Source organism: Stereum hirsutum, assembly GCF_000264905.1.
Source record: "Stereum hirsutum FP-91666 SS1 unplaced genomic scaffold STEHIscaffold_7, whole genome shotgun sequence".
NCBI lineage: Eukaryota > Fungi > Basidiomycota > Agaricomycetes > Russulales > Stereaceae > Stereum > Stereum hirsutum.
The window spans coordinates 196,233-207,489 of NW_006763137.1; the positions used below are offsets into that span (position 1 = coordinate 196,233).

At 52.0% G+C, this 11,257-nt stretch overlaps 4 protein-coding genes across 4 annotated transcripts; 1 reads left to right on the top strand and 3 right to left on the bottom strand.

The window, feature by feature from the left end:
- Positions 1-444: 444 nt before the first annotated feature.
- On the top strand, positions 445-3,737 carry STEHIDRAFT_139311 (uncharacterized protein; the record flags this gene model as incomplete). The annotated part of the gene is made up of 14 exons (XM_007304056.1): positions 445-502; positions 633-718; positions 785-798; positions 865-925; positions 994-1,392; positions 1,455-1,838; positions 1,907-2,064; positions 2,137-2,199; positions 2,264-2,423; positions 2,491-2,608; positions 2,667-2,905; positions 2,964-3,109; positions 3,176-3,199; positions 3,262-3,737. The coding sequence occupies 14 exons, from the start codon at positions 445-447 to the stop codon at positions 3,614-3,616; spliced, it is 2,265 nt and encodes a 754-aa protein (XP_007304118.1). The 3' UTR covers positions 3,617-3,737.
- Positions 3,738-3,957: 220 nt separating this feature from the next.
- STEHIDRAFT_168412 (uncharacterized protein) lies at positions 3,958-6,057 on the bottom strand. The gene is made up of 3 exons (XM_007304057.1): positions 6,005-6,057; positions 4,404-5,912; positions 3,958-4,342 (listed from the first exon to the last, which is right to left on the bottom strand). Exons 2-3 carry the CDS (start codon positions 5,908-5,910, stop codon positions 4,305-4,307), a joined length of 1,545 nt encoding a protein of 514 aa, XP_007304119.1. The 5' UTR covers positions 5,911-5,912; positions 6,005-6,057; the 3' UTR covers positions 3,958-4,304.
- A 326-nt stretch (positions 6,058-6,383) lies between these two features.
- On the bottom strand, positions 6,384-7,233 carry STEHIDRAFT_110914 (uncharacterized protein; the record flags this gene model as incomplete). Its single annotated transcript, XM_007304058.1, has 2 exons — positions 6,384-7,108; positions 7,179-7,233. The coding sequence occupies 2 exons, from the start codon at positions 7,231-7,233 to the stop codon at positions 6,384-6,386; spliced, it is 780 nt and encodes a 259-aa protein (XP_007304120.1).
- An 870-nt stretch (positions 7,234-8,103) lies between these two features.
- On the bottom strand, positions 8,104-11,220 carry STEHIDRAFT_156716 (uncharacterized protein; the record flags this gene model as incomplete). Its single annotated transcript, XM_007304059.1, has 2 exons — positions 8,104-8,527; positions 8,591-11,220. 2 exons carry the CDS (start codon positions 11,218-11,220, stop codon positions 8,104-8,106), a joined length of 3,054 nt encoding a protein of 1,017 aa, XP_007304121.1.
- Between the last annotated feature and the right edge of the window lie 37 nt (positions 11,221-11,257).

Sequence of the window (11,257 nt, forward strand, 5' to 3'; positions counted from 1 at the left end):
ATGTAATGTGTTATGCTGTCTATTTGAATGTGATAACTACTGCATACCTTACCGTAGAGATCTGGAATATTCTTAGACTTAGAGATAGCGTGGCCCCCAAGTTTGGCAGTCGCATTTCATGCTGAACCGTTCTCCATATGCGTCTTGCAGCAAATTGTGAATCTCCACATAACTGTCAAACAATGATTACGGAGAAATACACATACACGACACAATGGCAGTCGTTTCTAAAATGCGTCGAAGGTCTCTTGAAGGTCTCCCAAGATCTTTTTGAACGGGGCATGGTGCTATTTATAGGACCCCAGTAGATTTAAAACTCCGCTCGTCCCGGGTCGACCCGCTCAGCCGCGCCCTCTTCGACCAACCGCAAACCAACCGTGACACCTTGGATCGCACAAGCGCCGCGGATTGTCTCTGGAAGAACAACATATTTTTCAACAGCTCATGTACGCTCCGAAATTAGGAGCAAAGCGCGCGTGCGATCCCTGTCGACGCAGGAAAGGTTAGTAATTTTTGCTCGACGCGTTGAACCCATGAGCTGATTCACAGAATGATAACGCCATGGCGAACACAGTTCGATGTATGCACCGTTTGATATGACGATAGAGAAAATTGTCTTATGCTACCTGCAGGTGAAAGCGGAAGCAATCCAGCTGGACAAAAATGTTCAAGATGCATCGCCCAAGAATTAACATGCACCTACAGCACTCCACTTCAGGTCTGTTTTCCATCCCCTTCCTTTCACCAGATGAAGACACCTAACTTGTTGGGCATGGTATTCAAGCGGGGGAAAGACGAGTATGTGGTCAATTGTTGCAGGCTTTGAATCACACTCACCCTACTTTATCATAAACAATACCTTAGGTCTCGCGAAATAAGGCTTCTGCGCAAGAGGTGCAATGAGTTGGAGAACCGTATAAGCCAAGTTAAACCTTCTTTCATGGCCTATTAAAATGTCACCTTGCTCATGAACCACTCATGCAAATACTACAGATCATGGAGGGACCGAATGCTAGGCCCTTCGATAATCTGTCGACCTTCACTGCCTCCGCAACTCTGCCTTCGGTACCCCAACCTAACGCCCTAAACATGCATTCAACAGTGCATTCTACAAGGAGCGACTTATTCGCACCCTTAGTAGACAAAGACGACTTAGAGTCAAGCGACGAAGAGTATGGAAGTATCAGACTTCTAACTGAACACGTTGACGCGCTGTCTCTCGCGACTGACGGAGGTCGTTCGACCTTCCATGGAAAGTCAAGCCTCACGGGTGTGATCGTTCAGATCGCGCAGACCGTGGCCTCATCTTCGTCGCGAGTAGCTGACAACTCGAACCTCAGCCATTCGAATACCATCCCGCAGCACCACTCGGTACCCTGGGTCACAGCTCGTGTATATGTTTCAACTGCCATCCCGTTTACGGTCACCTATATACTAACCTGTCCTGAATATAGGAGGAATTCAGCCTTCGATCCTCCAGCGGTGACCTGGAGCTCGAGCTCCCCGAACCATCCCTGTTACACGAACTGGCTGAGATCTACTTCGCTCGTGCAAACCCATGGACTGGGCTCTTGCATCATCCTACGTTCTTCCGCTCTGTAGAAAAGGGTCTACATCACGAAGACCAAGGCTTCGGCAGCGTAGTTCTCCTTGTTTGCGCTCTGGGTGCCCTCCATTCTGACGACCCGAGGCATCTTGACGACTATGCGGCCAGTGGTAACCACGCTGTTTCTGGTTCGGTTTGGAGATCCGCGGGTTGGAAATGGGCGTGTCAAATTGACCCGATGCGCAACGCATTGTCTCATACGCCTTCGCTGTACGACCTCCAAATGTATGCAGTATGTGACGTCCTTCGAGTTAGCTAACCGAATCTTTTGGACGATTGACTTTTTGTTGTGTGCTGTAGTTGACGTTGATCACCTTCTCTGCCTATCCAACTGCGATCGATCTATGCGGTCTTGCCGGAATCGGTGTGCGGCGTGCGCAGGCTGTAGGAGCTCATAGACGGAAAGCGTATGGAGGTAAACTCACGGTAGAAGGAGAGCTGTGGAAACGTGCTTTCTGGTTCGTCCCACTTCAATACATCGTCTATACCGTGCTAATATCGTTTCTCGAAATGGGCTACCACTGGTCCAGGGCACTTGTGTCGACAGAGCGCACTCTCTGTGTTTCTTTTGGCAGGCCATGTTCCAATCAAGAGTGGGTCGTTGAATCTTCCAACTCGATTTCTTCCGCTAATCGTGTATGTTTTCTTTCGTTGTAGTTGTGATCTAGACCTGCCAATGGAATGCGACGATGAATTTTGGGATCATCCAGATCCCGATCGTCGTTTCATCCAACCAGTTGGAAAACCATCTTTCATGTCATTTCGTATATGTCTACTCAAGATTAGTGAGATCCTTGCTTTTGCCTCCCGGACCCTTGCGAGTATCATTTTACATCATTTGGTCTTCACCATATCGTTTCCGTCATTGACTGATTATTCCACAGTATTCCACGAGGAGGTCTAGAGTTCTTTCTGGGTTGGTCGGACCCGACTGGGAACAGCGTGTAGTCACCGAGCTTGACTCCTCGCTGAACCGCTGGCAAGATCTGCTCCCCGCGCACTGTGAGACGTTCACGCAATACCTTCCCATTCGATCTGTCTGATCCCTGCTCATATCCAGTGAGATGGCAACCTAGTTCCACGAACGATATATTCTATATTCAAGCTGCATGCTTAGCCTGCGCGTTCTATCATACGCAGATGTTCATCCATCGTCGCTTCATATCTGTCATCAGCGGTCATACATCTAGTCCCCTTATAGAGGCATCGACTGTGATATGCCTGAACGCCGCGAGATCCTGTGGAAACGTAATCCTAGCACTTCCACGAAGTCGGGCCTTCTTATTCTCTCCTCTCTTCGTACGTCTCGGGCCCATTACCTTCACCTCGAACGATTGCGCCTCACATCTCAGCATAGATCACCGCCTTTGCGGAGGCCATTGTTATCCTGATCATGAACGTATCGCGAAGGTATCATAGTGAAGAAAAACTTTCGGAGCAGGACGTACGTGACCTTGACATCGCGTCCAAATGTATAGCCGTCGCAGAGTATCATGAGCAGAGGTACTACTTCGTTTCTGCCTAAGGTTCAAAACTCACGTTTCGCTCACTATAATGTCCTTCCCACAGGTCTTTTGTTGCGGGAAAAGCGAGGTATGAGAGCCCGCAATTTGTCTAGCTTAGCTTGGAGGAACATAAAGCTGACACCTCTCCAGGAGCGTACTATGCCACATCGGTTACTTGTGCGGACTCTCCTCTGTTTGGTCGATGGCGACGCCTCCTGCAACAACTGCCCCAGAGGCCGTGCCGGACAATACCGCACGTTCGGCACCAAACTTCAGCCAACAAGACTTCTCACTACCGGACGACTTCACGCGATGGATGGGTTACGAAGCGCTGCAAACCGAGTTCAATCCCTTCGGTGCTTTCAACGAGCCCGGGGATTCGTCACTCTTCGGGTTCCCATTTGACCTCAATAGCGGCGATTCCTTTATTGAAGATGGAAATGCGGCAGGCATGCCTCCCGCCGACTTTCCATCAACTTCCACTTCAGACTTCCAGTGGGGATAACGGATGTGTCGGGTTTTGTTTGCGCGTATGTACAGAATGGATGATTGGCTTCTATCCTAGTACCTCTTGTTTATCTTACTTTGAGGTGGTTCCATTCAACGTGTACCACTCCTCTCAGCCTCCATCGAACAATGAAGCAATGTGCATTCCGCGAACATGAAACCACAACATAGGTGTTATGTTATAATCGGCATATCTTTCCAAACAACCGGTAGCGTCACGTCCAAGGACCATAGATACTGCGACTATCATAGGATACGCGCGTAGAGTACAAGTAGAGAGTGTCATCCGAGAGGCTATCGAGGGACGAAAAGAAAGTAATTAACCATCGTCAATGTGAGGTTCTGGGATCCGGAAAAGACATAAATAAGAGGCATATTTGGAATGAAACGAAGTCTGCGAGAAAGTCACCACAACGTGAAGGCTAGGTGGCCATTAACTCGACTCCTAAGACATATAGGACAGACTCGAAAATCACGCAAGAGATATACAAGATGGGAGGGGAATAAACACTGGGGTGCATAGGAAGTTCTCCGCAAGGTACGTGAACACGAAGAAGACAGAGAACGGAGTCAAAGAAGCAAAAGAGAACGGGAAAAGCCAAACGATCGAAGACAAATCTAGCAAAGATGGGACAGGATGCAGAATTAATCGTGCACGATGTGATTGCAAGAGAAGTCTGAGTACTTTAATAGATGATAACTGCAGGGCCAACTGGAGCTGGATCTGGTAATTGTGAACACAAGACGTCAGCAATGCTAAGGTCAAGAAGGAACACATTCCATACCTGCTTTGATCTCAACATCAAAACCCTCGGCCGCGAGAGCCTCTAGGCGCGCCAGCTCGTAGGGGTGTTCTCGACTCCACCACCCTTTGTCGTCGCCCTTGGCACTATACAGGACGGCCTTCTGTAAAGGCTGTACCGGCTGGTCCTCCTCATCTACAGCGTTCGCGGGAGGTCTGAACCGCGATACTAACATGTCCACGATATTCCTCCACAAGAACGGATCGTGCGCGTTCGCAGCCGCCAAAGGCGCCATCACGATGCGTTTTCGTAACTCCGTAAGCATGGAGAAGCTCCGAAGGCGTGGTAACATGCCGGAGTCGAGACGCCCGTCGCTGGCGTAGCGGAGAGTGAGTAGTTGACAGCTCGCGCTGGTGAGAGGGGGGCAGTTAAGCGACGTGAGGTGTGGGAGCGAGGGGAGGAAGGAGTGAACGTCTTGAGTGGCGTGTGCGTTGACATCGAATGTGAGTTCCAGCAACGAGTCGGAGCAATGAGCGATGAAGTGGAGGAAGTGGGTGTGCATGCGTTCTGTCCAGCTCATACGGCTCTCCGGAAAAGCGATGGAGAGTCGTTCGAGTTCAGGACATACGAGGATCCGGAGAAGCGTCACAGTACACCGATCGTCCAGGTCGCGTAAAGACAGTTCCTTGAGCCCAGATAGACGGACGATCCCTGAATCCGCAGGAGAGAATTCTTGGAGCAGGTCTATAGTCTCGACGCGCAGGCACGTAAGACTGGATAGTTTGTGTACGTTGGCGAGTAACCATGCCAGGTTTGTCCGAGCGTCTCCTCCACTTCCAGCATACGTCAACTCCGTCAACGTTGAAGTGGGCATGTCCCACCGCGCCAATGATGCGTTTGCGAGGGTTAGGTTGACGAGTCGGGGGCAATGTTCGACCTCGATCATCATGGGGTAGAACCAGGGTCTGGTAGTGTGGTGGTGCAAGGCAAGTCGCTCCAACTGAGGGTACGCGTCGAACCATTTGATGGGCCAGTTCGTGGAGTTGGGGTCGAAGCCGAGGTGCATTTCAACAGCCTTCCACCGCTTGGTGTAAGCGAACAAAGGCTGAATACAAGCCTCCTGGACCCTTCGGTCTATGCTTGAGGACACCTGCCACTTGATGGTGAGGGGGACCGTCGACTTTGAAAGCCATTGGTTTAGTACAGCAACGACGCCCTCGACAGAGATCGCACTGGACTGAACACGATTGTCATTCCTCGGGCGGAATGTCCCCTGGCCTGCATAACCCAAATAACCGAATCGGGTCTCTTCAATACCATCAGTCACGAGGATATTGGACCACAACGAGCCCAAAGAAAGAGCGACCGCCCGCCATCGTCGACAGACGCGCGCGATTTCTAAACGTGAGTCCGGTGCTGTCATTGTCCCCTTCAAAACGTGAAGGACGACCGGGGCGGAAGGGTCGCAAGCCAGAAGAAGGATGTGACCTAAAATCTCGTTGGGAATGTATTTCGACGTCGCCGGCATGTTTGGAGGGTACAGAGACATATCTGGTTCGTGGAGGGTTCGATATTTAGCGCTCAGTGATGCCGACCTACTAAGTACCAGTTTCGACGAAACTGGAATGAAATCATCGACTCACTAGTTTAAACGGTCGACTTGGTGATGGGCACACTCTGCTTGACAACGATTGATATCTCTGAGCTCGAGTTGTGGGGAAAGACGAGAAGAGATGAGCGCCGGGGGTGGCGAGTCAGGCCAAGTTCAACGGTGCCACCAATTCGGAGATCCACGTGCGTCGGGGCAGGTGGGGGCCGGCCGATACGTATGTGGCGTCTGGAGCTGTGTGGCGCCAACTTCGAAAGTACTTACGACGGCTCAGTTTCAACGCAATATCAATGTTAACAAAATGGAAGGATGTTTCGAGCATCCGTGGATTATATTAGAGCTGAGCCATGAGGCTATAGTATCACAATATCGTAAGCAAAATAAAGACAAAACTCGTGCCTCCACGAAAATGCCTAGTAGACCTGGATCCCCCAGATATGCAATCTCTCCGCCAGGGAGGTCTTCGGATAAACAAATAAAGGACGCTTCTTTGGGTCTCCGTCTGTAGCATCGACGAAAGAGTGAAAGATCGCGGCCTGTCGATCCTTTGGCGGTTCATAGTCCCGGAGCCTTCGAGCCAACCAGCTCAGATGCGCGAAGCGGACCGCCATATACTCCACCGTCTTCTCATCGACATCTTCGAGTATGTACGAGCTTTGAACCGGCTTCCCGCAGTTGATGATAGGAAGCTTGAGCCTCGCTAAGACGGCAGAAACCCAATGGATAGAGGACCCCTCAGGATCCACAAAGCTAGCATCCATCAGCGTAGTCAAGAGGAAAGCGATGTTCGCTATTGCTGTTCCACCGTGCTTGCTGTAAGATGTGATGTGAAGGACACCCAAGACGACCCCTAGAGGGAAATCGTGGTAGGACTTCACCTCGGATTCTTGCCATGTGCTCCCGTCCGCGCCCTTGTGGAAGTTGCGGAGAAGACAGGGCCGTGCCTGAACCTTGCGAGGCCCGTGGTCGTTCGTGCTCAAAGCAAATACAGTGGACGGACGTCGAGGGTGATAGAATGGGGAAGGACCTTCGGCGTCGGCCTCGTCGAGGACGATTGCGAATTCGAATACTGCCGCTGTGGTGTGGATGATGGCGACACCTAGATGTATGTCCTTCGTCGACGGGGCCGGTGGTGTCGCTGCAAGAAAGTGATCGATAATCAATGCTAACTCATGATAGAGGTTAGGGATATAACTACGAGTGCTCACCAGACGTAGGCACTGTTGGGTTGGTGAAGTGGGAGATAGCTCGCCACTCATCCATCAGGTCCATTCACGAAATACGTGTGACAGGCGCGGGGGTAAGGGGGTGAAGGGGAGCAGAACGAGTGTCAAGGACGACCTTTTATATGTTTCTTGAAAGTATTGTACCGACACACTGGCCCGTGCCCAGACAAGGCGTTGGCCGAAATCGTGTCATCCTATATCCGGTAAAAAAAAAAAAAGATTAAGACACAGATGGTTAAAGCGTCGCCGGCAATGCCGTTGTGTCAACGGAGTCCATGCCTCGTCCAGAAAGTTGTGGCACTACAAAAAAATTGAACTCAAGTTTCCTTTGAAATTTTTTTTTTGCCTGTGGTAAACTCCAGACAGAGTCGGAAGGCGACGCTGGAAGAGGAGGCGAGGGTTGGGCAAGGGAAAATGAGGGAGGTCAGGGAGGTGAGAGTTGACTTCAACGTTGCAACGTGACTCTGTGTCAGAGACAAGGGATGTTCCGAATTTCAAAGACGAGGCGATGTGGCGCTACTGTGGCACTAGACGACCTACGTTAGAGATCGACACGCCTTCTCAAACGAGCAACCATTCTCACTACATCACGAGCAACAGTCCAGTGGATCATTGTGAGGATTACACCGGTGAATAAATCGATAGATGAACAAAACTACCATCGGTTAAAACAATAATGATACAGGTATAGCGCCAGTGTACAAGCTCGAGTCCCAACTCATCCCCTGCTACGTATATCCCCGTTCGTACACATCTATTCCGCCTCCGGAGGTATAGTGGTATAATGTCCTCTAGCCTAGCAATGATTATATCAGTCTCCAACACGCCCAATAGTCTAGGTATCATCTCCATTAGCAGTGTCGGGTGTCATCCTTCCACCCCGGATCTCACCCCCGTTCACCAATGATCACCGATTGGCACTCTCGACGACCCTAACCACAACACTCCCAAGACACTTGCCCGTATCCACCTCGAAGACACCAATATCCCACTCTCCCGCATCCTCCGCCTCCGGGATTCCCCATATCTTCACCGTAGGTCGGTCCTTCTTCCCATCGCCACCTTTCTTAGTACCAGCCGCGCCAGCACTGCCCCAGTCGACAAGGAAGGCCGGTGGGAGTTCTTCACCGTTAAGTTGTCGGACGGTCAGATTGGCCGAAGAGATGTCGGTGTCGCGTTTGAGAGGAATACGGAATGCGAAGGATTGTGCGATTTGGAGGAGGACATTATATTCCCTGCTTCGACGAGATGACCTGCGACTGCTGCGGAAGCTAGCATCGCCATTGTAGGAGACTTCAGGAGATGAGAATGATTCGACCATTGAGAGACCACTACGAGACGAAGTCGAATCAGTGACTGCATCTCCAGAATGATGGAAAAAACATCGAACGTACTCGTCAGATCGATCCTCTCCCAGTGCACGGACATACTTCATCCCCTCAGTCAGGTCATCCGCCGTCGAGTATCTCTCCTGCACGACGCTCGCAATCTGGCTCACAGCCCTCTTACGTCTCCTTCCGCCACTACTGACCGATGACGCCGGCTTCCCATCGCTCTGGGACGGGGTCACATCCACAGGGACATCCGGTGAGGGCACCCGACTGGCGTGAGTGAATGGTTTGAGACGAGGCATCTCAGGAATGTGGGCCGAAATAGGAGACGAGACAACGCTGGCGCTGTGCACGCTCCGTACGCTCCGAGCCCTGGACGCCGTCTGAACGATAGCTTCTGAGGCGTGCATCTTCGACGATGAATTGGACGCGAAGGAATCGAAAGATTGGACAGAGAAGCTCTGCTGGTGGCGGGATACTTTCTTGGTGGCCCGGGTGTGCGCTGCAGCAAGGTGTGCGAGAGCCGCAGCCGAGGAAGGTGAGTTCGGAGGAGCAAAGTCAGCTCTTCGTTGGGGGACCGAGCGACCACCACTGGACGAAGTGGGCGAAGCCAGCAAATCCGAGCGAGCCGACAAGATGTTCGTCCCCGAAAGGAGGCTTAACGGGTTCCAAGACGAAGGCGAGGAGGGGGCGCCACGATGCTGAGGGATCGAAGAGACCGTATCCGTGTTGGCACGGGCAGCAGCTTGCGCACTAGTAGACGCATCGCCGAGGAGAACAGGCCTTCCGATGACGGGTCGCTTGGAACGTCGGTAGGAACTGCTGACTTTGCGAGCAGTGTCACGGAGGCGATTCATGAAGTCGCTCTTTCGAACCTGGCGAGGACTCCCAACCCCTGAGAGCGGAACGGGGCTAGTGATGCCAAGTTCGGAGAAATTCCTTGCGTCGACCGGAAGACCATCCACAACCCGTATCTGATCCACAGACCGGCCAACAGGAGCATCCTCGCTGCTCGCCGACCTATCCGACACCGCGTCACGATCCCTCCCTTCGTACCCTCTCTCCACATCCTGCAAGTCAGGATTGTTCCCAATCCCATACCACCTCTTCTCCTTCTCAGTGAATGCCTTAGTCGCCTTATCGCCCGTGACAGCCGTATCCTTCGTCCGGTAGCACCTTCTACACCCGGCCAACACGAGCACAAACATCAAAAAGCCGCCCATAACTCCGAAAGCAATCCCAAGCCCAAGTCCGAGCTTCTTCCTAGTCAGATTCGAGAGATGCAGAGGCCCGGAGCCTGGGGTCGCAGGCGGCCTCGAGTTCTTGAGATCAGCTGGTGTCAGAGAGATACCAAGCGAGGTATGAGACGTAGAGTGGGTGACGCGAGAATAGGCTGTGAAAGTCACGGCGATATGAGTGTAGGAATTGATGTCGGAAGGAATCGTCCCGGAGAGTTGTCCCGAGGAGCCATCGAAGGAGAGGTATTGGCCAGCTTCTACGGGTTCGTACGAGGCGGTCATATTCACGTCTCCACTCCCTCCGGTCCCCGTCTGGTTCGAGAAGTAGCGAGAGAGACCAAAACCGAAACCTTGTCCAGGGGCGACAAGGATGGGCGTGATTACTGACTCCGAGAAGTAAGAGGGCACAGCAGCAAGAGAGACGCTTGTGTGAAGAGTCTGGTTGAACGAGGTCGAGAGTGTAACAGGAAGCGTAGGTGGGTTTTGACTGTTTAGATTATCTGGAGGCGTTCCGCTAAGCGCCCGGGTGGATGCATCGTACTTCAACCAACTAGAGGATGAAGTGTCGACGTCGAGGGAGTTGATCGCCGCGATGTCGATGGGCTTTCCGTCTGTGAGAACGCCAACGAAGTCCGCGAGCGAGTTCAGCGTGATGTTGAAGGGTATGGCTGAAGTAATGTTGATAGTCGGGAGCGAAGACGTGGCGAGTGAAAGTTCATGTGGCGCGACGACGACATCGAAGGGTGTGGAAACAGCCGAGTATTCTTTCTGGTCAGATCCTATGAGCATAAGAGAGATGGTCGAAGGAGTTGGCAGATGCATAGACGAGGGAGCAACTCCGTTGAGAGTCACAGCGTCGCCATTGAACTTCATCCACTCGGGAAGCGGGCTTCCGTCTGCCTGCATGGCCCCATAGAAGACGTCGTTCTCGCCAGTAAATGTCTCCCCTTCAAATCCAAGACTGAAAGACCATCCAGAAGGGACCCTGAGCGTCGGCGTCTCGCTGGCAAGGGCAGAGTTAATCGAAAGCGGAAAGGTAGAGGATAGAGTTGAGTTAGATGTATTCGAGAATTGGCCGGCGAGCGGGATACTGAGTTGCGGTGGCGGGTAGTGTGTGACGCAGAGCGTGAACCAGGAAGACGCGGATTGGTCGGTAGAAGAATCCGTAGCGGTCACCGTGATCCTAGGGGATCCTTCATCGCTGCTCGTAGGAGTCCCAGAGAAAGCCCCACTACTGCCGTTGAAGGAGAGCCAGCCAGGCAATGTCGAAACGTTATATGCGAGCTGAGCGTCAGAGGTCGTACTAAATGTGTTTGACGAGAACTGCCATGAATAGGATGAGTTGATGCGCGCGATAAGCGGAAACTGTTCGTTAATCGGGTTGACGACAGAGACCGAAGCAGCAGCGAGGACAAGAGCGGCCTGAGACCAGAGAAGCAAAAGAGTGAGGAACATAGGACAGAACATAGGACAGAGAGATAGTATGGCTTCG